At 44.1% G+C, this 25,690-nt stretch overlaps 1 protein-coding gene across 1 annotated transcript; it reads left to right on the top strand.

Moving 5' to 3' along the window:
* The first annotated feature begins 19 nt into the window (after positions 1-19).
* PEX13 (peroxisomal biogenesis factor 13) lies at positions 20-22,397 on the top strand. The gene is made up of 4 exons (XM_068232390.1): positions 20-173; positions 10,255-10,964; positions 16,335-16,460; positions 18,565-22,397. The coding sequence occupies exons 1-4, from the start codon at positions 97-99 to the stop codon at positions 18,849-18,851; spliced, it is 1,200 nt and encodes a 399-aa protein (XP_068088491.1). The 5' UTR covers positions 20-96; the 3' UTR covers positions 18,852-22,397.
* The last annotated feature ends 3,293 nt before the right edge of the window (positions 22,398-25,690 follow it).

The following is a 25,690-nucleotide window of genomic DNA, read 5'->3' as shown; positions in this document are numbered from 1 at the left end:
ATCGTTCATGATCCGGACAACACTAGTGTGTAGTATTTGCGGTAGTTGTCAGTGCTCGATTGGTTGGGCCTGTGCATGGCTTGGCAGTGAAGCGGGATGGCGGCTCAGCCTGCTCCTCCTAAACCGTGGGAGACCCGGAGGGTCCTGGGCGGCCTCCCCACCACCTCCTTTCAGTGAGTGTCGGGGGTGCCGGGTGGTCATGGGGAGGGGGTGCAGGAAGACGGGGCGGGGGAGGCCGGGCTGGGTGCCGAAGTCCAAAGATCACAGACTGCAGCGCTGTAGGGGGGAGGGATGGCTGCAGCACCTGCCACCCCTATTACCCCTGTCATGTGCACACAGGGCATGGATGGGACCCACATACACCCCATGAGATAGAACACTCTCAGCGGCCGTTGCATAGGCCACAAGAAAGGTCCAGATGGCCTTTTGCTGTTGTTGTATTGCCTGCGTTGTTCACAGAAGTAACACTAGAGTTTCCTAAAAGTGAACCTGATGTAAAAGACGCATGGAGGCTGTTATATATATTTCCTGGTTTAGTTTAGTTGCATGGCGGCCTGCTTATCCCTCTGGCTGCAGTATTGTCTGAATCACACACTTGAAACAAGCATGAGGATAATCTAATCAGATGATCTTTTGCAGACAATGATCTTTTGAGTGTGTACGGGCATCTTTGTGTGCAGCATCTTGCAAAGATTTTATCTGATGGGGAATGCAGCTCCATAGAATAGACTGTGTAGAGTATGGCTCTCATACTACATGGAATGGGGTAAAATTGGTCTGTGATCTTGCCTTTTCCAAAGACTTTTATCTCAAGTGTGTATGAAGCATTATTTTTTTTTCATAAATATTCACTGGAAAGGATCTACACAAAGATGTTAGCCAGCTTCCCTACTCCTAGGCAAACTATTTTGAAGTTGGACTGAGAAACTGGAGTTCATTCACCACTTGCCGACCGCCCACTACCTACTGGCGGCAGCAAGGTGGCTCCCCCAGAACCACGTAAGGCTGGTCGGCGGCACCTGGGGGACTAATTAGCCGGTGATTGTCAATTAGCAGCGCCGGCGGGTTGTTAACCCTCCAATCTCTCCGTTACTAAAGTATAATGCACTTTGTTAAGCTAACAAAGTGTATTATACTGGCTGCCTCCTCCCCTGGTGGTCCCAGTGATTGAGCGACCACCAGGAGTGGAGGCAGCCCTTCTAATAAACACACAAGCACACTGATCCTGCCCACTGCACCCCCTCAGACCCCCCCCCCCCCCCGATCACTCCCTCAGACCACGGTTTGTGCCTAATCACCCATCAATCACCCCCTGTCACTATCTGTCAACGCTATATTTTAGATTAGGTCCTAAACTGCCCCCCCCCCCCCCCCCCGGTGTACTGTATACATCCATTCTCCCCTGTAGTCACCCACTGATCACCTGTCAATCACCCATCAATAACCCCCTGTCACTGCTACCCATCAGATCAGACCCTTATCTGCCCCTTGCGGGCACCCAATCACCCACCCTCGCCCTCAGACCCCTTCTGATCAACTCGCCAGTGCATTGCTTGCAAATATTCTCCCCTGTAATCACCTATCAATTACCCCGTCACCCCCTGTCACTGCTACCCATCAGATCAGACCCTAATCTGCCCCTTGCGGGCACCCAAACACCCGCCCACACCCCAATCACCTCCCCAGTGCATTGTTTGCATCTATCCTCCCCTCTAATCACCCCCTGAGATACCCATCAATCACCTCCTGTCACCCCCTAGCACTCCTACCCATCAGATCAGGCCCTAATCTGCCCCCTGCGGGCTTCTGATCACCCACCCCCTCAGAACCCCCCCCCCCCCCGCCTCCGATCATCCCCCTGTGACTATCCTAGTGGTGGCTGGATGGTGTACTGGTTAAAGAGACTCTGAAGCGAGAATAAATCTTGCTTCAGAGCTCATAGTTAGCAGGGGCATGTGTGCGCCTGCTAAACCGCCGCTATTGCGCCGCTAAACGGGGGTCCCTTCACACCCAAACCCACCCCCGCAACACTTGGTCGCAGACTTGGTCGCTTCTGGAGGCAGGGCTAACGGCTGCAGCCCTGCCTCCAGTCGCGTCTATCAGCGGAGCATCGCCGCCTCTCCCCCGCCCCTCTCAGTGAAGGAAGACTGAGAGGGGCGGGGGAGAGGCGAAGATACGCGCTGACAGACGCGTGTGGGGCAGGGCTGCGGCGGTGAGCCCTGCCCCAACCAGGAAGCGCTGCTCCAAAGGGGATTTGGGGGTGAAGGGACCCCCGTTTAGCGGCGCGATAGCGGCGGTTTAGCAGGGGCACACATGCCCCTGCTAACTATGAGGTCTGAAGCGAGATTTATTCTCGCTTCAGACTCTCTTTAAGGGCTCTGCCTTTGACACAGGAGACCTGGGTTCGAATCTCGGCTCTGCCTGTTCAGTAAGCCAGAAATTCAGTAAGGAGCTCTTTGGGCAAGACTCCCTAACACTGCTACTGCCTACTGAGTGTGCTCTAGTGGCTGCCTCGCAAGCGCTTTGAGTCCGACAGGTGAAAACCGCTATACAAAATTATTATTTTTATTAGTATTATTATTATTATCATCATCTAAAAACAGTGATCAGTGAAAACTGTCACTTTTTCAGTATCACTAGTTTTAACAGTTAGGCCAGTTATTTAGCTAGGGCCCTTCTTTGGGTAGTTAGCGTCAGTTAGCACCCAGCCCACCACACCGCAGTCACTAATTAGTTGCTGATTAGCATCATCACTGTTGCTAATCAGCATTGCTACTATATAGTATCTGTAAGTGATAATTGCTGATCGCAGTCACATCTATATTAGGGTCAATAAGATACACTAAAAACGCAGTTTTTGACCGTTCAGGCCTGATCGGTCACCTGCACTTGCGTTCACGCCCCACCGCAGTGACAGAATTTTTTTCCTGATCACTGTAAAAACACTGTACAATAGTTGTAGTGTTGTAAAGATTAGTTTTTTTTGTTTGTTTGTTTTTTTTTTTTTAATCAAAACTCAGTGACCTCAGCTTTCTACTTCACAATTGCTCCCTTTTACTAGGTAGGTGCTCTTTTTCCTGGGTAGTCTCAGAGGAATACCCCCTAAATTTAGCAGTCCACCATGGCAAAAAAAGGGTATTCCGCTGAAGAGGCCGCTGAGATTCTGGCCGAGTGGGGTGAGTGCGATTGGGAAGCCTCATCCGACGAATCATCCGGGTCAGAATACGAACCGGTGAACAGCAGTGGCTCTCTGACCGATAGCAATGACGTTGAGATCCCTGCTAGAGCCAGGCGTACCACACCCCATGTCACTGGACCGCAGGTGGCGCAGGATCAGACTCAAGGGCAGCAGAGTGGTGCTAGCACTGATCCGAGTTTTCTTGGTGAGGCATGTACCAGCAGCGTAGTCTCTCCTGGACCTAGCACCAGTACTACCATAGACCCTGGTGAAGTGGCGAGCACCAGCATGGTAGAAGAAACTGGTTCAGTGGCACGTGCATTAAGACCCGAGTCGCAGCCTCCAGCAAAACGGGCCTGTACTACCCATAGTCTCCCAGAGGTGCTGGCAAATCCCAGTTGGCAATCCCCTGGTTTCGCTGCACCCGTACTACCACCTTTCACCGCCCAGTCTGGAGTCCAGGTGGAGACAGATAATCTAGGATTGGCCCTAGACTTTTTTTCATCTGTTCTGCACCGTGGATCTCTACGACTTAATTGTGGCTGAGACCAACCGTTATGCCACACAATACGCTACCGCCAATCTGAGAAGCTACCATGCCCAGCCTTTTCAGTGGAAACCACTCCAAGTTTCCAAACTTAACATTTTTTGGGGCCTTCTCCTTAACATGGGTCTAGTCAAAAATAATGTATTGCGGTCTGATTGGTCTACGCACCTAATACATCACATGCCCATGTTCTCTGCTGCCATGTCCAGGTCACAATTTGAGAACATCCTGCGCTTCGTGCACTTCAGTGCCAATACAACCTGTCATCTAAGAGGCCACCCTGCTTATGACTGGTTCGACAAAATTCAGCCCCTCATAGACCACCTGTCATGAAAATTTGCAGATGCTTATACCACTGAACAGTCATTTTGAGGCATTTGGTTTCCAAACTGCTCCTCACGGTTTTGGGCCCCTACAATGCCAGGGAAATATAGGAACCCCACAAGTGACCCCATTTTAGAAAGAAGACACCCCAAGGTATTCCGTTAGGTGTATGATGAGTTCATAGAAGATTTTTTTTTCACAGTGTCATTTTTGTGATAAAAAATAAAATCTACTATGAACTTACCATACACCTACTGGAATACCTTGGGGTGTCGTCTTTCTAAAATGGGGTCACTTGTGGGGTTCCTATACTGCCCTGGCATTTTAGGGGCCCTAAACTGCGAGGAGTAGTCTGGAAATCAAATGCCTCAAAATGACCTGGGACTTTGGGCCCCTTAGAGCACCTAGTCTGCAAAAAAGTGTCACATGTGGTATCGCCGTACTTAGTGGTATAATGTGTTTGGGGGTGTATTTTTACACATACCCATGCTGGGTGGGTGAAATATCTCTGTAAATGGACAATTGTGTGTAAAGAAAAAAGAAAAAAAAAATTCTCATTCACAGAGATAATTCTCTCACCCAGCATGCATATGTGTAAAAATACACCCTAAAACACATATTACTATTTCTCCTGTACGGCGATACCACGTGTGACACTTTTTTGCAGCCTAGGTGAGCTAAGGGGCCCAAAGTCCTATGAGCACCTTTAGGCTTTACAGGGGTGCTTACAATTTAGCACCCCCCAAAATGGCAGGACAGTAAACACACCCACAAATGACCCCATTTGGGAAAGTAGACACCCCAAAGTATTCAGAGAGGGGCATGGTGAGTCCATGGCAGATTTATTTTTTTTTGTCACAAGTTAGCAGAAATTGAAACTTTTTTTTTTTGTTGTCACACTTTGGGATATCTTCTTTCCAAAATGGGGTCATTTGGGGGGTATTTATACTATCCTGGAATTCTAGCACCTCATGAAACATGACAGGTGCTCAGAAAAGTCAGAGATGCTTCAAACTGGGGAAATTCACTTTTTGCACCATAGTTTGCAAACGCTATAACTTTTACCCAAACAAAAAAAATCCAATAAGTGTCTATTTATTGATGAAAGACGTGTAGCACAAAAAATTTAGACAAATGTATATAGAAATTTTACTTTATTTGAAAAATGTCAGCACAGAAAGTTAAAAAAAATAATTTTTTTGACAAAATTCATGTCTTTTTTGATGAATATAATAAAAACTAAAAATCACAGCAGCAATCAAATAGCACCAAAAGAAAGCTGTATTAGTGACAAGAAAAGGAGGTAAAATTAATTTAGGTGGTAGGTTGTATGACCGAGCAATAAACCGTTAAAGCTGCAGTGGTCTGAATGGAAAAAAAGTGTCTGGTCCTTAAGGGGTTTTAAGACTGCAGTCCTTAAGTGGTCAAAGGACAAGTGAAGTGAGAAGAATATGGAAACTGCCATATGTATTTCCTTTTAAACAATAGCAGTTGCCTGGCAGCCCTGCTGGTCTTTTTGGCTGCAGTAGTGTCTGAATCGCCAGAAACAAGCATGCAGCTAATCTTGTCAGATCTGACAATAATGTCAGAAACACCTGATAAGCCTATGCTTGTTCAGGGTCTATGGCTACGTATTAAGAGGCAGAGGTTCAGCAGGATAGCCAGCCAACTGGTATTGCTTAAAAGGAAATAAATATGGCAACCTCCACAACCCTCTTAGGGCTCAGACAAATTATAATCCCTTTTCTGAGTGCTAGCAATTAATGCTTTTTAAAAATCACTCCCATTCTCCTTCATTAAAATCTCATACGTAAAAATTGCTGCGATAGCATACGTGTAAAAATGTACACGATCGCTGCAATCTTTTTTTTAAAAAGCGCTCAGAAAGCGCAACAGTTGGATTGACTTGAGCTGCGTGTTATCAGTCGTTGGTCTCCTCTTATCAGTGATAAAGCCTTGTTGTTTGCACATCTTTTACTTCACAAAAGTTGTCCAACTTCCTCAATTGTTTGATCGTGCATTTAAAAGACTTTTGTTGAGCGTGTGTATGAGCCTTTACTTCAGTTGTCCTTTAACTGGTTTTCTAAATAAGTAACTGACAATCTTCCATGAGGAGATGAACTCAACTTTTTGTGTTTTCCCCTACAACAATGTTCTCCCAGAATTTTTTTCCATGAAAAAGAAGCCAGGTGGCATGAAAAATTAGCCGGGTGGAGCGTGATGATAGAATGCAGGGCCGGTGCTTCTCTGCACAACTCTGCTTACAGCATAGGAGGAGGTGAACCAATGACAGGCAGGGGCTAACCAAAACCAGCCGGGTGGAGCACCCCACTTAGAGGCTGAGGAGAATACTGTACAAGAACTGGAATTAGTGGGGATGAACTGGAGCTTACATGGGCAAACTCCTACAGAAAGGGTATAATATAGATGTGAGATGCACAATTTGATTTTCCAGTTAGGTTTTTTTGTCTATAGTTCATGGAATTAATTGAGGATGAACTGAAAATTTGCACAAGGCTATCTACATTCTGGGAGCAAATGATTGACAGTTTTAAACAGTCAGTTATTTAAAGAGGGACTTTAGCAAAAGGGGGGAAAAAATCAATACAAAGCAAGAGGTTAAATCATAGAGGAGAGATCAAGAAATTATTGATATTTGCCATGTAATTTGTCCATAAGCAGCCTGCAAGTAATCATTTTTACTACTGGCAGACATTAAAGAGAACCCGAGGTGTGTTTAAAGAATGTTATCTGCATACAGAGGCTGGATCTGCCTATACAGCCCAGCCTCTGTTGCTATCCCAAACCCCCCTAAGGTCCCCCTGCACTCTGCAATCCCTCATAAATCACAGCCGTGCTGTGAGGCTGTGTTTACATCTGTAGTGTCAGTCTCAGCTGCTCCCCCGCCTCCTGCATAGCTCCGGTCCCTGCCCCCGTCCCTTCCCTCCAATCAGCAGGGAGGGAAGGGATGCAGGCGGGGACCAGAGTTCTGCAGGAGGCGGGGAGAGCAGCAGACTGACACTATAGAGATAAACACAGCCAGCTCTGACAAGCTGTTTGTCAGCAGTGTCGCTGTGATTTATGGAGGGATTGCAGAGTGCAGGGGGACCTTAGGGGGGTTTGGGATAGCAACAGAGGCTGGGCTGTATAGGCAGATCCAGCCTCTGTATGCAGATAATATTTGTCAAACCCACCTCGGGTTCTCTTTAAGAAAAACAGCATCAACTGCCATTATTTATACCATACCCCCTAACAATGCAATAGGCTAAAAGTGTTTTTTTACAGATATACAAATGCACAGAGGGAGATACTGGGTGCTTGGCAGTAGGAAAGCCGTTTATTTCCCATAATGCCATGAGGCTCCCACAGTGTGATGTCAGGACAATGGTCATGACCTGACACTATGGGAAGTGTTTTACCACAATATCAGTCATACAGACCCGCCGTGATGATCTATCAAAGAAAAGATACAGATTTCTCGTGGTGAAGGGGTATCGGCTACTGATTGGGATGAAGTTCAATCCTTGGTTACAGTTCCTATTGGTTTTCAGAATATGATTAACTGTGCAAAGTTAAGCTTGGTACACACCATGCAATTTTCATTTTTGAGCGAGTGATCAGATTAATATTCAGATCTGCCATCAATCGTATTTAGACAAAAGCTAGCATACACATGGATGCGGGTTGTTTTCACATTATGATCAAAAGGCCATATACAATCAATGTTTTTCAGCATGTCAATCTGCTTTTGATTGAAAAGCAGATCAATTTTGTATTTGGGATCAGTCGCTGGCAGTCAGTAGGCTCTATAGTTTTACTACACATTTCTCTATCGGAAATGGGATGTGATCTTGCATTGTGTACAAGGCCCTACAGCTCAGCCTACTCTACTGCCTAATTTCAGTAGCCTAGAGAGAAAAATCTAGAAGAAAGTTGAATTCTAAGATTATCTCTAGCAATGATTAATTACCTTGTTTATGTATTCAAGCTGTTATGTAACTAATCATTATCTTTTTCAAACCTGGTTGATCCTGTGCAAACTTCCGGTCCAGACTGCTAATTCTCACTATTGTATAACAAAAAAAAGGTAAGGTGGCCACCAGATTGAACCATCAGATTCCTGTCAGATCCAATCTGACAGGGAACCATTTAATGTGCACGCACTAGGAACAGATTTTCAGTAGATTTCAAAATGAAATCTATTATAAATCTATGGAACCTCAGCATTGCACTGTTCGATCCAATGTACCATTATGGGCCGTCAGTCTGCTCCCACTGTTGACCCACCGCTGATCATACAGTTGTACAGAGGCACCAGAAGTGTAAAATAGGTAAAACTTTTAAAGTGGGGTTTAGTGGTGGACTTACCTCCCCAGGGAGGTAGAGACAAAAAACTTTGACTATCAGTGCATGATAATATTCGATAGTATAGTTTTAGGGGTTGTTTGAATATTAATTTTAGGTGTGGATGGATGGATTGATGGATGGATGGATAGATATGCATGCATACATACTCTACCACCTATTACTCTGGAACCATCCACATGAAAAAAAACTCCCTCACCTAATACTTTTCATATAAAATTAGCCACCCCATTTTTCACTTATTTCTGCCTGCAAACCTATACACCATGGGCTTGATTCAGAAAGCGGTGCTAACCTAGTTAGCACGCCTAAAGACTTTGGGCGTGTTAAGTATTGTGCTAACTAGGTTAGCACCTGTTTGAAAATCCCTTCGAGTGCAAAACCTTGCGCGCGCGAAATGTCGCTAACGACACACCCAATGCGCCTATAAGGTCGCATGGGGTGCGACCTTAACGTCGCACTATGCGACATTAGTCACACCCCATGCGACCTTATAGGCGCATCGGGTGCGCCACTATCGTTGCACCCTGGTGCTATATTATGCGCGCACCGTGCTGTGCGCGCGCAAAGTTTTGCGCACGGGACTTTGCACGCGAGTTGATCTTATCACGACCTAACTGAACTTAGGCGTGTTAGAGGGCTTTTCACAAGCGTGCTAACAGTTAGCACCGCTTTCTGAATCAAGCCCCATGTTTGATACCCACTATATGACCACTATCTAATCACTATTCAAAAGGAAAACACTCACACTCACACACACTCACACTCACACACTCACACACTTAAAATTCAAGCAACACCTAAAATTACACTATCAAATATCATGCACTGATACTCAGTCCTACCTATAGCCTGACGAAGTGGGATATGCCCGCGAAATGCGTTGCACTTGTCTGGAGTATGTAAATAATAATTGTTTTTGTTGAAAAAATCAACAGCATCTTGTGTCTACCTTGGGGAGGTAAGCCCACCAACCATTTTAAAAATGTTACTTTTTTTTTTACACTTCTGGTGCCTCTGTACAACTGTACAATTGTCGGGCATGGAGGGGAATTGGCCCCTTTCTTCCGATCTACAGAGAGGGACTTCTTATTCCTGAGTGGGGGCAGATCTAATACTCCCCACCTGCCTATACAGTGGTTATCTGGACGGTAACCCAGCCTTGTGACTATAACATTTATACTTACCTTTTCTTTCCCATAATTAGAGTACATACTACACTATATCGGGCTCTTGGGTGTCTCCTTTTTTTATCCACTGCTGATCGACCTACATTTTGGCTAAAAATCGGTCTTATGATCAATCTGGCCACCTAGTGCACCAATTTCTAGCAGATTCAATCTGGAAATTTGTGTTAGATTTTTTTCATTTATCACTAATGTTGATAGTTGTATAATTATACCTATCTTCATGGTATAACACTCAGGCCTATAAATTAGATAAATTACCTATTTTTAAAGGGTACCTAAAGTGAGAGGGAAATGGAGGCTGCCATATTTATTTTCTTTTAAACAATACCAGTTGCCTGGCAGTCCTGCTGATCTCTGACTGTAGTAGTGTATAAAACACTCACCTAAAACAAGCATGCAGCTAATCTTGTCAGATTTTTGTCAGAAACATCTGTTCTGCTTGCTTGTTCATGGTCAATGGTTAAAAGTATTAGAGCCAGAGGATCGGCAGGACAGCCAGGCAGTGTGCATTGTTTCAAACAAATAAGTCAGCCTCCATATGTGTCTCGCCTCGGGTTCCTTTTAATGGAAAATGCATGAAAATGCAAATTGCATTTACTTATCAGGTTGTTTTTTTCATCTACCGGTATGTATTTTTGTTTTATTCGTAGGTCAGCTGACTTGAGAAACAGCACTATTACTAGACCCAGTCAAGCACCACTCAGCAGGGTGGCACCTCCTTTGCCTCCTAGACCTTCTCAGCAGACCAGAAACAGCACGCTGGGCACATACCGATCTGCCTACAATTCATTCTCGCCTGGTTTCGGCTCGTACGGCAGCTACGGCAGTTCATTGTACGGTGGCTACAGCCCATACAGCTATGGCTACGGCAGTGGCGTTGGTTACAACCGGTTTCAGACGGATGATGTGCCTCCCAGCAGGTTTGTCCGTCAAGCTGAAGAAAGCAGCCGCGGAGCTTTTCAGTCCATCGAAAGCATTGTTCATGCCTTTGCCTCGGTCAGTATGATGATGGATGCTACTTTCTCTGCGGTTTACAATAGCTTCAGGGCAGTCCTGGATGTGGCAAACCACTTCTCACGGATGAAGATCCATTTTACGAAGGTGTTTTCTGCCTTTGCACTTGTCAGAACAATCCGGTTCCTGTACCGGCGCTTGCAGAGACTTCTAGGTCTTCGAAAAGGTTCAGAAAATGAAGATTTATGGACTGAGAGTGCGGGAACCGTGGCTCGGATTGGTGCAGAGAGTGACGGCAGCAGCTCGGCTAAATCATGGCCTATTTTCTTATTCTTTGCTGTCATTCTTGGTGGTCCCTACCTTATCTGGAAGCTCTTGTCCTCAGGAAATAATGAGGGCAATGAAGGTAAGTAGGAAATATCGGAGTGACTGGATTTGGCATTAGCCAATTTGGGCCTGGTTTGCTAAGGCATCTCCAGACTTATGTTACTTCTGAACCTTGTCTTTGGCAGCCAGGTCTATATCAGACGGGCAGCTGACAGGCGGTGAAGTTACCGCCTGTCAGCTTCTCTACTGCACTGGCCAGGCACTTGCTATCACTTAGTACAGGCGCTGGGCGGACCCCTCCCATGGAGTCTCACCTGAGTGCGGCCGCAGCCATGCTCAGACACAACATATCGGGGTCTTCTGCCGCCATGTAACACCACTGCGTGTCATAGCTTTACACAAGTGGTGTTACAACCGCTGCAGTTCGGCTGCATTGAAATTGCACTGGCGGGTGGCAAGCGGGACACTGAACTCTTCAGCAATCGCACAGTTCAGTCACCTGTCTGAAAGAAGCCTAATGCTGGGAATACACGTTTCGTTTTTGCCTTCGTTTTAGCCTTCGATTCGTTCAGCAAACGAATCGAGTGTTGAAAACGTATGTGAAAATAGTCCTAATCTCATTATAGTTTCGATTAATAGACCCCAAAAACGAACGACTAGTGATCGAACATGTTTGATATTATCTCTCTTTATCCATCTAATCGAGCCATTGGTAGGCTTGATGGCTGTTCAGATCGATTATATGTTCGTTTATGTTAGTCCGTCCCTGTAAAAAGGGATTTTCGTTTCGTTTCTTTGCAGCCTTCGATCATTGGAAAAACAAAACCATCAGAATCGGAAAAAAAAACGAAACCGTGGGTGGTGATATTAACCGTACGTTAGATTATTTCGGGAACGAAAAGGACAAAAGGCACAATCGAAACGAAGGCTAAAACGAAGGCAAAAACGAAACGTGTATTCCCAGCATTAAACTAGCCTTAAGCAAATGTTAACTGTCGATTAACAATGAATTGAGATCAGTGCAACACAGCAGTTGATATACAAAGTGGTGATACAGGTAGCACAGTGCATTGCTAGAGTCCCAGGTTGAAATCTTGGCCACTCCCCTTGTTTACTCAGATTTTCTCCAGATACTAAGTTACTTGGTACTCCTCAAAATGTTGTCCTTGGGCAGAGACTACACAAGAATCTGCATTTGTAACCTGTCTTCACACGCATTGCCCTATACAATGTGTGTTCGTTCACACTAAAATGTTTCTCTTGACTGCTAAAATGAAAAGGGCCTGCTGCACTGCCGTTCAGATTCCAGCAACATGTATCATTGTGTGACATGTAAGGGGTACAAATCGGTCAGGAGTAATCCCAGCCTTAGAATATTGGGACATTAGACCATGACTGTGGGCACCAGTAAATTTGCCCATTGACTGTGCAATATTTTTGTGTAATATAAGGGACTACTTAAAGGAACCTTGAAGCCAGGAAGCCTGTGCATGCGCAGAGAGTTCCCGCAGGTTTCCTGGTCCGGGGCACAGCGCGGCTTTGCTTCATTGTCGCTTGTTGCCATGTAATTTATAGCGGCCACCTGGGCTGATGCAGCGCTTACTGAAGGGGCTGGTGAGTGTCCCCTACAGAGCTGGGACAAGGTCCTCCAGCACCTACGGCTTTTCAACGAAAATACAATCGGATGACTGTTTTTATAATTGCTTGTAATTGATTGTGCCCATCAATGGATATAATTTACATCCGATCACATCCGTTCAGAATTATCTGATCGCTCGAACGATTTTTCGCTAGAAATTGGAATGTTAGTGGCCACGTTCCCGGAAAGAGAAAAGACAAACCAGGAGCACCAATAGTGTAGTATTTTCACAAATAAGGGAAATTATTCCACAAAAAAATACTACTTACAATTACAAACACGGGTAGCGATTAGATTGTTTTGAGCTTGTGGAGAAATCAGTCTCCACTCAGATGGACAGTCCTCTGCCGGACTTGGGGCTCACTCCAATCGAAAAACGTCCACTGGAACCACTGGATATTGGCTGCAGGGATGAGCCCTAAGAGGGAAGCTAGATTATACAGGGTGGGCGCACCCATGTGAGTGTCAGACAATGTTGATGTTCAGTGTGAAGGTTAAAGAGTCAATTTATTGGACACCAAACAAACAATGCGTTTCTCATGATTTATTGTCTTATCTTCCTGCAGCTTGAGTGAGCATGTTGCAGAAAGATAAAACACTGTGTTATTACCATGAAGAAGCGGATGAATCCTGAGAAACTCATTGTTTGTATTAGTGTCCAATAAGTTTTTACTCATGTTATTGTACTGTGTGGGGCCACCTTTAGTTACTTGGCTCCTCAGAATTGACCAGTCCTGCAATGTGGGTCCTTTTACATTGGCACACATTATAGTCGCTATGCGACCAAAGTAAAAATAAAAAGTGCCTGGAGTATGGCATGTCTCATAGACTTCAATGGCCACTACAACAAGCTGTGGTTGGGGGGTGGATTGAGGGAGTACACCGGCATGGTAAGTGTAAAAGGGGTTTGTGTTCCCTGAACAGGGTTAGGCCCCTAGTGCATTAAAACATAACTTTTATTAGTTCTATTAAAATCAGGTATATCAAAGGTACAGCATTTATAAAACAAAAAACAGCTGCGTTGGTGTTTGACACTCTTGTGTCACATATGTATCATATCACTGGGAGGGATCACTTTCAGGCAGATAACAATTGTACATCTATGTGCATGTGTCCTGGAGAGGAAAGGGATCTCCTCTCCAGCACCTATGCCCTGCTAGTACATGCACAAATAGGACCTGCTGATCACACCCTCTTGCACCAAACACAGGTCTAACGGAAAGTAGGGGATCACACCATGCAAACAGTGTACAAAATTACAAACAACTCAACACGAGCTCTGATGGGGGCTATATATGCTGACAGTTATGTGGGGCAGATGCACTGTATATGTTTGATGCACAGCACTGCATTCGGCCCCCTTGAAGTTTTCCACATTTTGACACATTACTGCCACAAACATGCATCAATTTTATTGGAATTCCACGTGAAAGACCAATACAAAGTGGTGTACATGGGAGAAGTGGATCGAAAATCATACATCATTCCAAACATTTTTTTACAAATAACTGCAAAGTGGGGTGTGCGTAATTATTCGGCCCCCTGAGTCAATCCTTTGTAGAACCACCTTTTGCTGCAATTGCAGCTGCCAGTCTTTTAGGGTATGTCTCTACCAGCTTTGCATATCTAGAGACTGAAATCCTTGCCCATTCTTCTTTGCAAAACAGCTCCAGCTCAGTCAGCATAGATGGACAGCGTTTGTGAACAGCAGTTTTCAGATCTTGCCACAGATTCTCGATTGGATTTAGATCTGGACTTTGACTGGGCCATTCTAACACATAGATATGTTTTGTTTTAAACCATTCCATTGTTGCCCTGGCTTTATGTTTAGGGTCATTGTCCTGCTGGAAGGTGAACCTCCGCCCCAGTCTCGAGTCTTTTGCAGTCTTTCTTCTTGCCACTCTTCCATAAAAGACAACTTTGTACAGTGCATGACTAATAGTTGTCCTATGGACAGAGTCTCCCACCTGAGCTGTAGATCTCTGCAGCTTGTCCAGAGTCACCATGGGCCTCTTGACTGCATTTCTGATCAGCGCTCTCCTTGTTCGGCCTGTGAGTTTAGGTTGATGGCCTTGTCTTGGTAGGTTTACAGTTGTGCCATACTCCTTCCATTTCTGAATGATCGCTTGAACAGTGCTCCGTGGGATGTTCAAGGCTTTGGAAATCTTTTTGTAGCCTAAGCCTGCTTTAAATTTCTCAATAACTTGATCCCTGACCTGTCCGGGGTGTTTTTGGACTTCACTGTGTTGTTGCTCCCAATATTCTCTTAGACAACCTCTGAGGCCCTCACAGAGCAGCTGTATTTGTACTGACTTTAGATTACACACAGGTGCACTCTATTTAGTCATTAGCACTCATCAGGCAATGTCTATAGGCAACTTACTGCACTCAGATCAAAGGGGGCCGAATAATTATGCACACACCCCTTTGCAGTTATTTATTTGTAAAAAATGTTTGGAATCATGTATGATTTTTGTTCCACTTCTCATGTGTACACCACTTTGTGTTGGTCTTTCATGTGGAATTCCAATAAAATTGATTCATGTTTGTGGCAGTAATATGACAAAATGTGGAAAACTTCAAGGGGGCCGAATACTTTTGCAACCCACTGTATGTATTCACTCCGGACGAAGGCGTTTAGCCGAAACATGTCGAGTTATTTGTAATTTTGTACACTGTTTGCATGGTGTGATCCCCTACTGTCCGTTAGACCTGTGTTTGGTGCAAGAGGGTGTGATCAGCAGGTCCTATTTGTGCATGTACTAGCTGTGCATAGGTGCTGGAGAGGAGATCCCTTTCCTCTCCACGACACATGCACATAGATGTACAATTGTTATCTGCCTGAAAGTGATCCATCCCAGTGATATGATACATATGTGACACAAGCAAGGCTGTGGAGTCGGTACAAAAATCTTCAGACTCCTCAGTTTATGAAACCACGACTCTGACTCCTGGTAACCAAAATGGCCCCGACTCCTTGACTCCGACTCTTTAGTCTAATATTTAACAGGGCTGTGGATTTTGTACAAAAATTACCCGACTCCTTAGTTTATGAAACCCCAACTCCGACTCCGGGTGCCCAAAATTACTCCAACTCCGACTCCACAGCCCTGGACACAAAAGTGTCAAACGCCAACGAAGCTGTTTTTTGTTTTATAAATGCTGTACCTTTTTGATATACCTGATTTTAATAGAACTAATAAAAGTTATGTTTTAGTGTGCTAGGGGCCTAACCCTGTTCAGGGAACACGTATCCTATACAAATCCCCCGAGTACTTTATTAAGTAAGTGTAAAAGGGGCCCATAGAATAATGGTGTGTGCAGTACTCTATAGCATCCAATCAGATATCAGCTTTCATTAGCTTGCCAATGAATGTGAAAGTGTTTCTGGTTGGTGTAGGTTACTGCTGTTTTGCTGTCCTTTTAAAGGGAACCAGAGACGAACGCATTTTAAAAATGAAAGAAAGATGTTATACCTGGGGCTTCCTCCAATCCCATAAGCCAGGATCGCTCCCACGCCGACGTCCTCCGCTGCCTCTATCGCCCGTACTGGGTCCCGTCACTTCGGATGCGTCCATTTGTATGCATGCGCAGGGGCTCCCTCCGGCTCTGCATGCGCCTGCGCAGTACGGAGGGAGCGCACTGCGCTTGCATCGACTGGCCAAAATGACAGGACCCGGTACCGGTGGACAGAGGCAGCGGCGTGGGGGCGATCCAGGCTGATGGGGCTGGAAAAAGCCCCAGGTATGTATAAATGTTATTTTATTGTCTCTGGTTCTCTTTAACTCTTAACTCTCATTTCTTGTCTAGAAAATGTGAACTGGGCTAGCGGGGAAGACGACCATGTTGTGGGAAGAGCAGAGTATGACTTCACAGCTACAACAGATGAGGAGATTTCTTTCCGGGCTGGGGACTTGGTGAACTTGGCGCCAAAAGGTAATCTCTCTACCTTGTTTCTTAGTCCTACAGTCACGCTGGTCTCTGTACAATACACCTCGCCATGATTTTGGATGCAGAGTTACTTCAAATGTATGGACAGGTTACCAGATGTTTCTGCCTCTGCTTGCCTCATGTATGCCTACAGCAAATGGATGATATTGAAATAACAAAAAACAGACTTAAAATGTACTAAGATGGGATAAATAAAAGAATTGATACTTACCTGCGGCTTCCACCCCCTGACCTCTGATACTTCCTTTGCTCTCCTCCCCTATGGCTCCATGGCTCTGTAATACTGCCCGGTAAATGGGCTTCAGTCGCCAGGTGCGTCCTGCACAGAATGCTCCTGGCAACGAATTGATCCCTCTCAGATCATTATCTGGTAAAAGAGACCTATCTAATCGAATCCCTCCACACATTACACACAGATTTTCAATAGATTTCAGCATAAAAATCCAGGCAGTGGAGAGAAGACATGGAAGAAAGTGACAGTGGACTGATGAGACTAATTAAATGCCGCTAGCTCGTGACCTGCGCGATTGAATGGATTGATTTCAGCCACAAATCAATCAGGGATAGTTTTCAGCAACAAATATCCATCTCCCATCTGATCAGAGAGGGATCTATCTGCTCGATTCCCTCCACACACTACACACAGATTTTCACACAGGCAATCAATTTAAAGGCCCATACAGACGTCGGATTTTTCCGAACGACGGGTCGTTTGAACGTCCCGTCATTCAGTCGTCCGCACGCCCGGTGGATCGCTCAAACTCAGTCTTATCACGCGAACGACAGTCTGTACATACGCCCGATTTGGCCTACGGACGACTGAACGACGGGACGTTCAAACGACCCGTCGTTCGGAAAAATCCGACGTCTGTATGGGCCTTAAGCATGAAATCTTTGAAAATCTGTGTGTACCGGTCAGCCTCCCTTCCCAAAGCTATTGACCCACCTTGCCAAGTGACAGCACTACAAGCAGGTGGTGGTGAAATAATGCAAAACCAGTTAACCCATTACACACTCACATGCAAATCAATCATCCAGCAACCACCTCCATCCCTACAGCTAAGTTAAAATCTGTGTCTTCACTACCTAAAAATGGATTCTCTTGCGTAGTCCATACGCCGCATAGAGGCTCCCCAGAGTTCATATGAGTCTTGGCTCTGGCCCTATAACATGCACAGTGCAAGCATCCGACTCATGTGAAGATTAGGAGCACATATCCTAATGTCCTTTCTTGGGACAGATAGTGCATCAAACTACTGTATTCCCACAATGGATCTAAAATATACAAGGTGGAATAATGGTCTTGGAAATGTCCTCCAGCTTCTTCTACACAAAACCTGATTCTAGGACAAAAACACATTATTATACTTTTCAAGAGAATATTAAAATGTAATCTTTACTATGAACATTTACAAAGCCTGCCTATACATATATAAATACTGATCTGGGGAGGTATAGACCAGGATAACGTACACGTAATAGGTCTAACCCTTTTACCCAGTCTGAGTTGAAACTATTTACTAACACATCGCCCCACCACAACCTAACATGTTTCATCCCTTAAAGTGGAAGGGGCTTTGTCAGGGGTAGATACAAAGTGCAAGTGCTTTACATAAAAGTGCAACAGCAAGAAAGAAAAATTCCACATCATAGCTTCACTCTGATGCTGGGTACACACTATGAGATTTTCTGGTCGATTTACTGTCAGATCGATTATTTCCAACATGTTCGATTTGCTTTCCGATCGTTTTCCGAGCATTTTCCGATCGATTTCCGTGCACTTTAATGGAAAATTGATCGGAAAATGCTTGGAAAACGATCGAAAAGCAAATCGAACATGTTGGAAATCGATCTGACAGTAAATCGACCAGAAAATCTCATAGTGTGTACCCAGCATGATGAAGCTCCTTCCACTTGGGAAAAGGGGTAAAACATGTAATTGTCCTCCAGCCCAGGAAACGCTTACATTCAAAACATAATCTTGTAAAGGGGTGCCAGGTGTTGCTGTTAGAATATCGGTAATGTTCTGTAACCAATATTCTCCTCCTGGCCTAGTGTGTTATAATGGATTGTGTAATTTTGTCTTCAGAACAACAGCCTAAAATGAGAGGCTGGCTACTTGCAAGCCAGGACGGCCAAACTACGGGATTCGTTCCAGCCAATTACATCAAAATCCTCGGCAAGAGAAAAGGACGAAAGGCTACCGAGACCGAGAAACGCCAGGAAGAGCCAGCCTTCCCCAGCAACCTACCCCTGGGTGCAACCTCCACATTGGAGGAGCAGGAAGCTGCCTTGGAGTCGGTGTTTGTGGAAAGCAACAACACAGCTCATGGTGTAGACATGAGTATAAGCCATAGTGATGCATTCGATCTCTAATGAAATAGACAAGGTGGGAGAAGTGCAGTGTGCAATTCTAGCAATGGGCTTAAAATAGCTGCTGTTCTCTCCCTCGCTAATTGTAAAATTATGGCTGCACTGCATTAGGTGAGCAGAGCCGTATTCTAGGCCTGAAGTCTTACCGAGCTCCAGATACAAGAGCTTCTCCTGATAGCTATAACTGTGAAGATTGACCGTTGTAACTATGAGGATTGGCTACTAGACTAGCCTTGAGTTATATATTATCTAGTCAAAGGGAATTCTGGTGTTGGCATGTAAACAATAGCATATATGGATGGGAGATATTTCAGAATACAACAAAAACAGTGCAGAAAATGCACTAATGCATAGCAAGCAGTAAGCATTAGTTTTAATGTAATAAAAAGGCGAAATCAAATTTCTATGGGAGACAGCATTGTGGACATTTTTTTCCTGCTTTATTAAACAAAACCTGGAGAGAGATATGGGTGCTGCATTCTTTTAGTCTATTGCCTGGCTGTAATGCTGCTCTTTTCATTTGGAAGTTACGCCTGCATTAAGCATGTAGTCAGTAAGCCAAACTTCTTCTGGGTAGAGGATTGGAAAGTATTGGTGGCAAAGCTTGACAGCCAGGATGGTACCCCCTTTTTTTGGGGGTAGTAAAGATGGCCGGCTCCATGTTTCTCCCTACAGTTACTTTAACGAGCTGAGATTTCTTTTTTTTTTTTTAATACGTGTGGCCTTATTATTTTATTCTTGGTGGCTTTCTAGAGCTCATATCGTTCTAACCCATGGGGCTAAAGATGCCCAATAACTATACAATTTCCCGAAAGATTGGCCATCTGATCCAATTGTTGCGACCGATCAGTTCGTTCAAGCCCACTAACCAGAATTATCTTGGATTTCACAACAATCAAGAAGATGATCATTAACCATTAATGGTTTCTGATCAATCCTATGGTCAATCGTTTGGGAGATTGTACCGTTAATAAGCACCTATTGGAAAAATGTTAGAAAATTTTACCCGTGTTAAATCTTAACTCAAAGCAAATCCTTTTTTTTTTTTTTGTGTCCGATGCAGTGGGTAAGCAATATACCTTTTGTCAAATTGTTGTCTTTGTCTCCCACAGAGGAATTTTTCAGTTGTTTCCTGCCCTTTGATCTCACTATACTTCTAATTAAAACAAGCTCTGTTTAGAAATAAGATAAGATGATCATAAGGTAAATCTGTAAAATTCCACCTTCTGTGACCTGAAACCCACTAGAGCATCTTTTTGAGTGTTTAGGGAGTGCTTTCAATTGCTAGCAATTTCCCTAAATGCTCTGCCAATGTAAATAGATGGGACAGATTCCACTAGAGCGATTACAATTAAGGAAATCGCAATCGCAGGACATGCGGCAATTGTATAGGAGTAGGGAAATCGCTCGCAAAACTCTATCACAAATTGCTAGCAATTGCGATAGTGTTTTGCTCTTTCTAGTGGGTTCCAGGTCTTAGAAGAGAAAGATCTGTTGAATGTAGACATTGAACTAATACGAAAGCGCTTCACTGCGCCCATAGATGCTATAGACTGTCACCCAAAAAGATGTTTGCAGACCATTTCAGGCAGCAGTACAAACCCGCTGTTTGGCTCATGACTAGGCAGCATATTCAGCTTTATAGGGATGATAGATGGGAGCAACCTGCCGGTGCCTGCAGTGCTACATAACAATAGATTTAGGCATGATTTTCCAGCATGTCTGATTGCCAACGAGTTATCAGTGAGCGTTGCGGGGCACCTGCACATTCATGACAAAGGCACCCGAAATTATTTCAAACAGTTGTTTCAGGTGACCTAAGTTGCAAATATGTATGGACTTTTAATCTCCCTGGTATGATTATTCCCGGATTTTAGGGTCTTTTAAAAATGTTTCAGACTCTAAAATCATGCCGCCAGAGTCTCTGCAGCAGTCCCTGCTCTCACTCACCTCTCTGGGCTCCAGCGCTGCAATTCTACCTCCGTCCTCTGGGTGGTGCTGTAACTCTTTAGTGAGATCATTGACGATGATCTCACCAGAGTGATTCATAGCCTCGGAGGACAGGAAGGAAAATGGCTTCTGATGTCTGGATCCCCGGGAGGTGAGTAAAAGCACTATACTCTGCATTGATCTCCCAGCGGCTTGCCCGAGCTACACTCAGGATCACCGCCAGGGAGATTAAAGAAAAACTGAAGCAAATTTAAAAAAAAAAAAAAGCTAGATACTCCCCTATAGAGAGGGAAAGCTCTGCATCCCATAGAGCCCTTCTGGTCTTCTTTGCGTTCCCTCATTAAACTGCTGTTCTCCCATGAAAGTTATTTAACCATCTGGTTGAATACACCTTCAGGGATCTTCCTGAAGCCTCCAGAAGCAAGTCCGGGCTTGTGCACGCGCAGTACAGATGTACCCTTCTTCGGAAGCACTCAGAATGTGAGTGCTTCTGAAGCCTTTTGAGGATTCCCAAAGGTATGGACTTTTACGGAAGTACAGCGATGGACCAAGGGCACAGAGAGAGGACCAGGAAGGCTCTATGAGATCCACATCCTTCTATCTACATGAGTATCTAACTTTTTATTTACATGTTTGCTTCAGATTTGCTTTAAATCAGACTTACAAATTTCAATAAGGGCTTAGCCTAGCCTATGAATGATCTCACCCGAATCTAAAGGACAACTGAAGTGAGAGAATTATGGTGTAAACACAGGGTTAACAGATGCAAGGAGAGGGATTCCCCCCTCCCCTCATGATTCACTGGTCCATCACTTTGGCCAGCCACCTTCCCTTTAGTGAATTGGGAAAGAAATTTGATTACATTAAAGGCAGAGATAAGCAGGGAAAAGTATACAGCAGTCAAATGTTCTGCTGCAGCAGAACATTTGACAAACCATTCCCATCTCAATTTAAAAAAACATGTTAATTGATAGTGTTCCTTTAAAAGGCAATAACTATGGCAGCCTACACATTTCTCTCACTTCAGTTGTAGTTAAAGATTGGGGAGAGATCATTTGTATGCTAGGCTAAAGTTAATGATGATTAAATAAAGAGCTTAGGCCCCAATTTTTAAAAAGACAACCTTTTGCTTCTTTTCCCATGTACCTGGTGATAGTTCTTCTGTGAATGTAAAGCTAAATACCGGATTTGCCACTGTGATAGCTGCTACATTGGCATCAATGTCAATCTGTCATATGTAAGTGAATTGTGGAGCACTGCACTAGCACTCCTAGGGAACATCCCACAGAGAATAAAGGCATCTGCAAGTCTTCATTATCAAATATATTAACTCTTAAGTTAACAAATTGTATAATTGTCCAGATTGTTTTCTATTTTTTCCCCTTCTGAATTCTTCAGGATATGCCAGAATGCTAATTGCATCTATTAATTTATTTAACATTTTTATCTCTAAAATTATACTTTAAATGTGTTTTTGTCTAAAAAATTTTTTATTTTCTTTAGTTTGTTATTGAATGACGGCAAAATGTTTTGATTTTGTTTTCTGTTGAAATTGCTGGTAAGGCTTTTAAAAGGTTATGATGAAAATGTAAATATGTCTATGGCACTTTAAATAAAAAAGAAATGTTGAATCATTCTGATAAGTTTTATTTTATATTGACAATTTTTGTCCACAAACCTGTACATTGATTTTGGGTTTAGATGGAGTGGAGGAGGAGGATGAGATTGGAGTGATTTTTCAGGTAGTACTCAGGGCTGTTCTGTGATGCTGGGAATACACGGCTCGATTCTGAGCCATTTAGATAGATAATTTCCGACAGGTCCGATCTCCCGCCCGATCGTTTCGCCCCTTGATTCTGCATTGAGGACAATGGAAAAAGATGAGAAAAACGAGCGGAAGATAAGAGAATTGTCTGCAGAATAGAGCGGGGAATCGATGGAACTGCAATATCGAGCCGTGTATGCCCAGCATTAGCTACTAGACCTTATGCTGATGATACACACTGGTCCTGATTTGCTTAGGTTGTCTAAGCAAAACATGAGTCAAGCCTATTCTAGATTTATTCAAAATTTGCTGGTTTTCGACAAAACGTTCTCAGTCCTTGTCACAGTCATATTCGTCCATTGCTAGAAAAAAATACACTGTAGTACTGATTAAACTTGTACATATGACAGTGATTAGCTGTGATCCCCGCTCCTTAAAATGGACCTGAACTCTTGCACAGGACAGAAGGAAAACAGAGAAATTCACCCTGTATGTATTTAGAGAGTTTAGTTTGTCTAATCCCCCCTCATCTGTGACTAATCACAAATTGTAATCTGATCTCTCCCTTATGTCACCTGACTGCCACAGCAGATAAGCTCACTTGAAAGCACAGGATGTTAGTGCTTCTATGCAAGCAGGAAGTAGAAACACTGCAGATTTATTGTAGGATTTGTATCTGCTGTAACAAATATTTTTTTTCTTTAAAGGTTATTACGCTGTTTCTTATCTTTTATAGCAGAGAGGAAGTTCTGAGTTCAGGTCTGCTTTAAAGTGTAACTGTCGGGCATAAAATCAATTCTTTTTATCTTGTAAACAAGTAATAAGGGTGCTAACCAAGTAATCAAAAGTTAAAATCACTATTACTTTTCTTGTTGATAAATGATCATTCCCCAGTTTACATGACTCTCTATTTAGTACACGCAAAATTTGGTACGCAAAAAGGAAGTTGCAGGGCATGCTGGGTTGTCCTTTTTTGCTTCTCTATTTCCCCTCAGACTTAACTAATGCAGCCTGATTGGCTGAAGCCTCTTTCCCACCTGGTTTCCCCGCCCACACCTCTGTTCATCTCTGATTGGCCAATATTTCTCATGCACTATAGTGTAGGGTGGGTAATGCATATACAATCAGGCAGAGGAGAGTAAGGCAGGAAATGACATTAGGATTGCCTTCAAAATAGCCACACTTACAATGGGAAATGCCAAGAAGTATTTTCTATTTCTTTTTTTACTGTAGAAAAATTACTAAAATCAAAACATGGACAGTGAAATACATGTTATACAAGTATTTATCTACTTGTATATGTGTTATTGTTTTTCTGAGATAGTATGGTTGACAGCTCCTCTTTAAAGAGAACCCGAGGTGTGTTTAAAGAATGTGATCTGCATACAGAGGCTGGATCTGCCTATACAGCCCAGCCTCTGTTGCTATCCCAAACCCCACTAAGGTCCCCCTGCACTCTGCAATCCCTCATAAATCACAGCCGTGCTGTGAGGCTGTGTTTACATCTGTAGTGTCAGTCTCAGCTGCTCCCCCGCCTCCTGCATAGCTCCGGTCCCTGCCCCGTCCCTTCCCTCCAATCAGCAGGGAGGGAAGGGATGCAGGCTGGGACCGGAGTTCTGCAGGAGGCGGGGGGAGCAGCAGACTGACACTATAGAGATAAACATAGCCAGCTCTGACAAGCTGTTTGTCAGCAGCGTGGCTGTGATTTATGAGGGATTGCAGAGTGCAGGGGGATCTTAGGGGGGTTTGGGATAGCAACAGAGGCTGGGCTGTATAGGCAGATCCAGCCTCTGTATGCAGATAATATTCTTCAAACCCACCTCGGGTTCTCTTTAAGCTTAGTACATACTTGCAATCCCTTTGAGAATAAAGGTGTACAGACACATCCATAGCCTTGAGGCTAGTGATGTGTTCTGTTGCTATGGAGGGACAACTATTAGACAATGGAGCAGCTTTAATTGGTCGGGAGTATTGAAAATCGCATTGTGATCGGTCATGCTCTGGGGTGGTAAGGATCTGACAGGACAAATCCGTAACGATGACCAAGCAGAATCGATTGGCGGCCACTGTACAAACAATGATCATTGGCTGAAATGGTTATCGGCACAGTTATCACATGTGTAGGTGCCTTTAGACCCTGAACAAGCATGCAGATCAGGTGCACTGACTGAAGTCTGGCTGTATTATCTGCATGCTTGTTTCCGGCGTGTGATTCAGACACTATTGCAACCAGAGAGATCAGCAGGACTGCTAGGCAGCTGGTATTGTTTAAAAGGAATAAATATGGCAGCCACCATAAGGGTCTCACCTCAGGTTCTCATTAATGAAACTACAGCCAATGGCCAATTCTAAGCAGATTTGGTTTGTACAGGGCATAGAAAATTGGGTTTAATATAGGACACGTAACATTGAACTGGGTTTCCAGGAACATATAGTTAAAGCATGCATGAAGTTAGAGAAATATGGAGGCTGACAAATTTGACTGGTTATCCCACTAACATGCTTCTAAGGCTACTTCCACACTATCTGTTGCGTTGTGCATCCAGGAAAAAAGGATTGCAACAATGGTGGAAAGTCACATTCCACGTTTTCAATGCGACTCATATAATGCAGCATACAGTCCATAGACTTATGCTTGCACCACGCCCAGAAGCGCATGGTCTTCTGGTAATGATCTGCATGCAGTGCGTTACCAGATGGAATGCGTTGCACCGCACCTCCAACAGTGCCAGTGTGAAAAGCACCATTTAAATATAGTTGCATCATGTTTCAATGCGATTATATTGTGCTGTGTGAGAGTCTAAGGGCTGGTTCAGACGGACGTCTGCGGAGCGTTTTTAAACGCCGCGTTCAAACGCCCGCGTTTTTTTTCCAAGAACGCTAGCGTTTAACTGCTAAGCGTTTAAAGGCTTTTATTAGCTTTCATGTAGTAGCGTTTGCTAGCGTTGCGTTTTCTTGGCTTTTGTTGGCTTTTACAGGAAGTGGGCGTTTTTAAAGGGAAAGGGCTTGGTTATGTGTCTGCAGGAAGCGGAAATACCTTTGTACTTCCTGTACTCCGAGTGCTGGTGACATACTTTGCCCAGAGCTCTGGTTTGTATTGTGAATTGCGTAATACTTTTAGCCATAG

Source organism: Hyperolius riggenbachi, chromosome 4 (genome assembly GCF_040937935.1).
Source record: "Hyperolius riggenbachi isolate aHypRig1 chromosome 4, aHypRig1.pri, whole genome shotgun sequence".
In the NCBI taxonomy this organism is placed as follows: domain Eukaryota; kingdom Metazoa; phylum Chordata; class Amphibia; order Anura; family Hyperoliidae; genus Hyperolius; species Hyperolius riggenbachi.
Note: the sequence above shows the minus strand (reverse complement) of the source record. Positions and strands in the feature narration are given on the sequence as shown.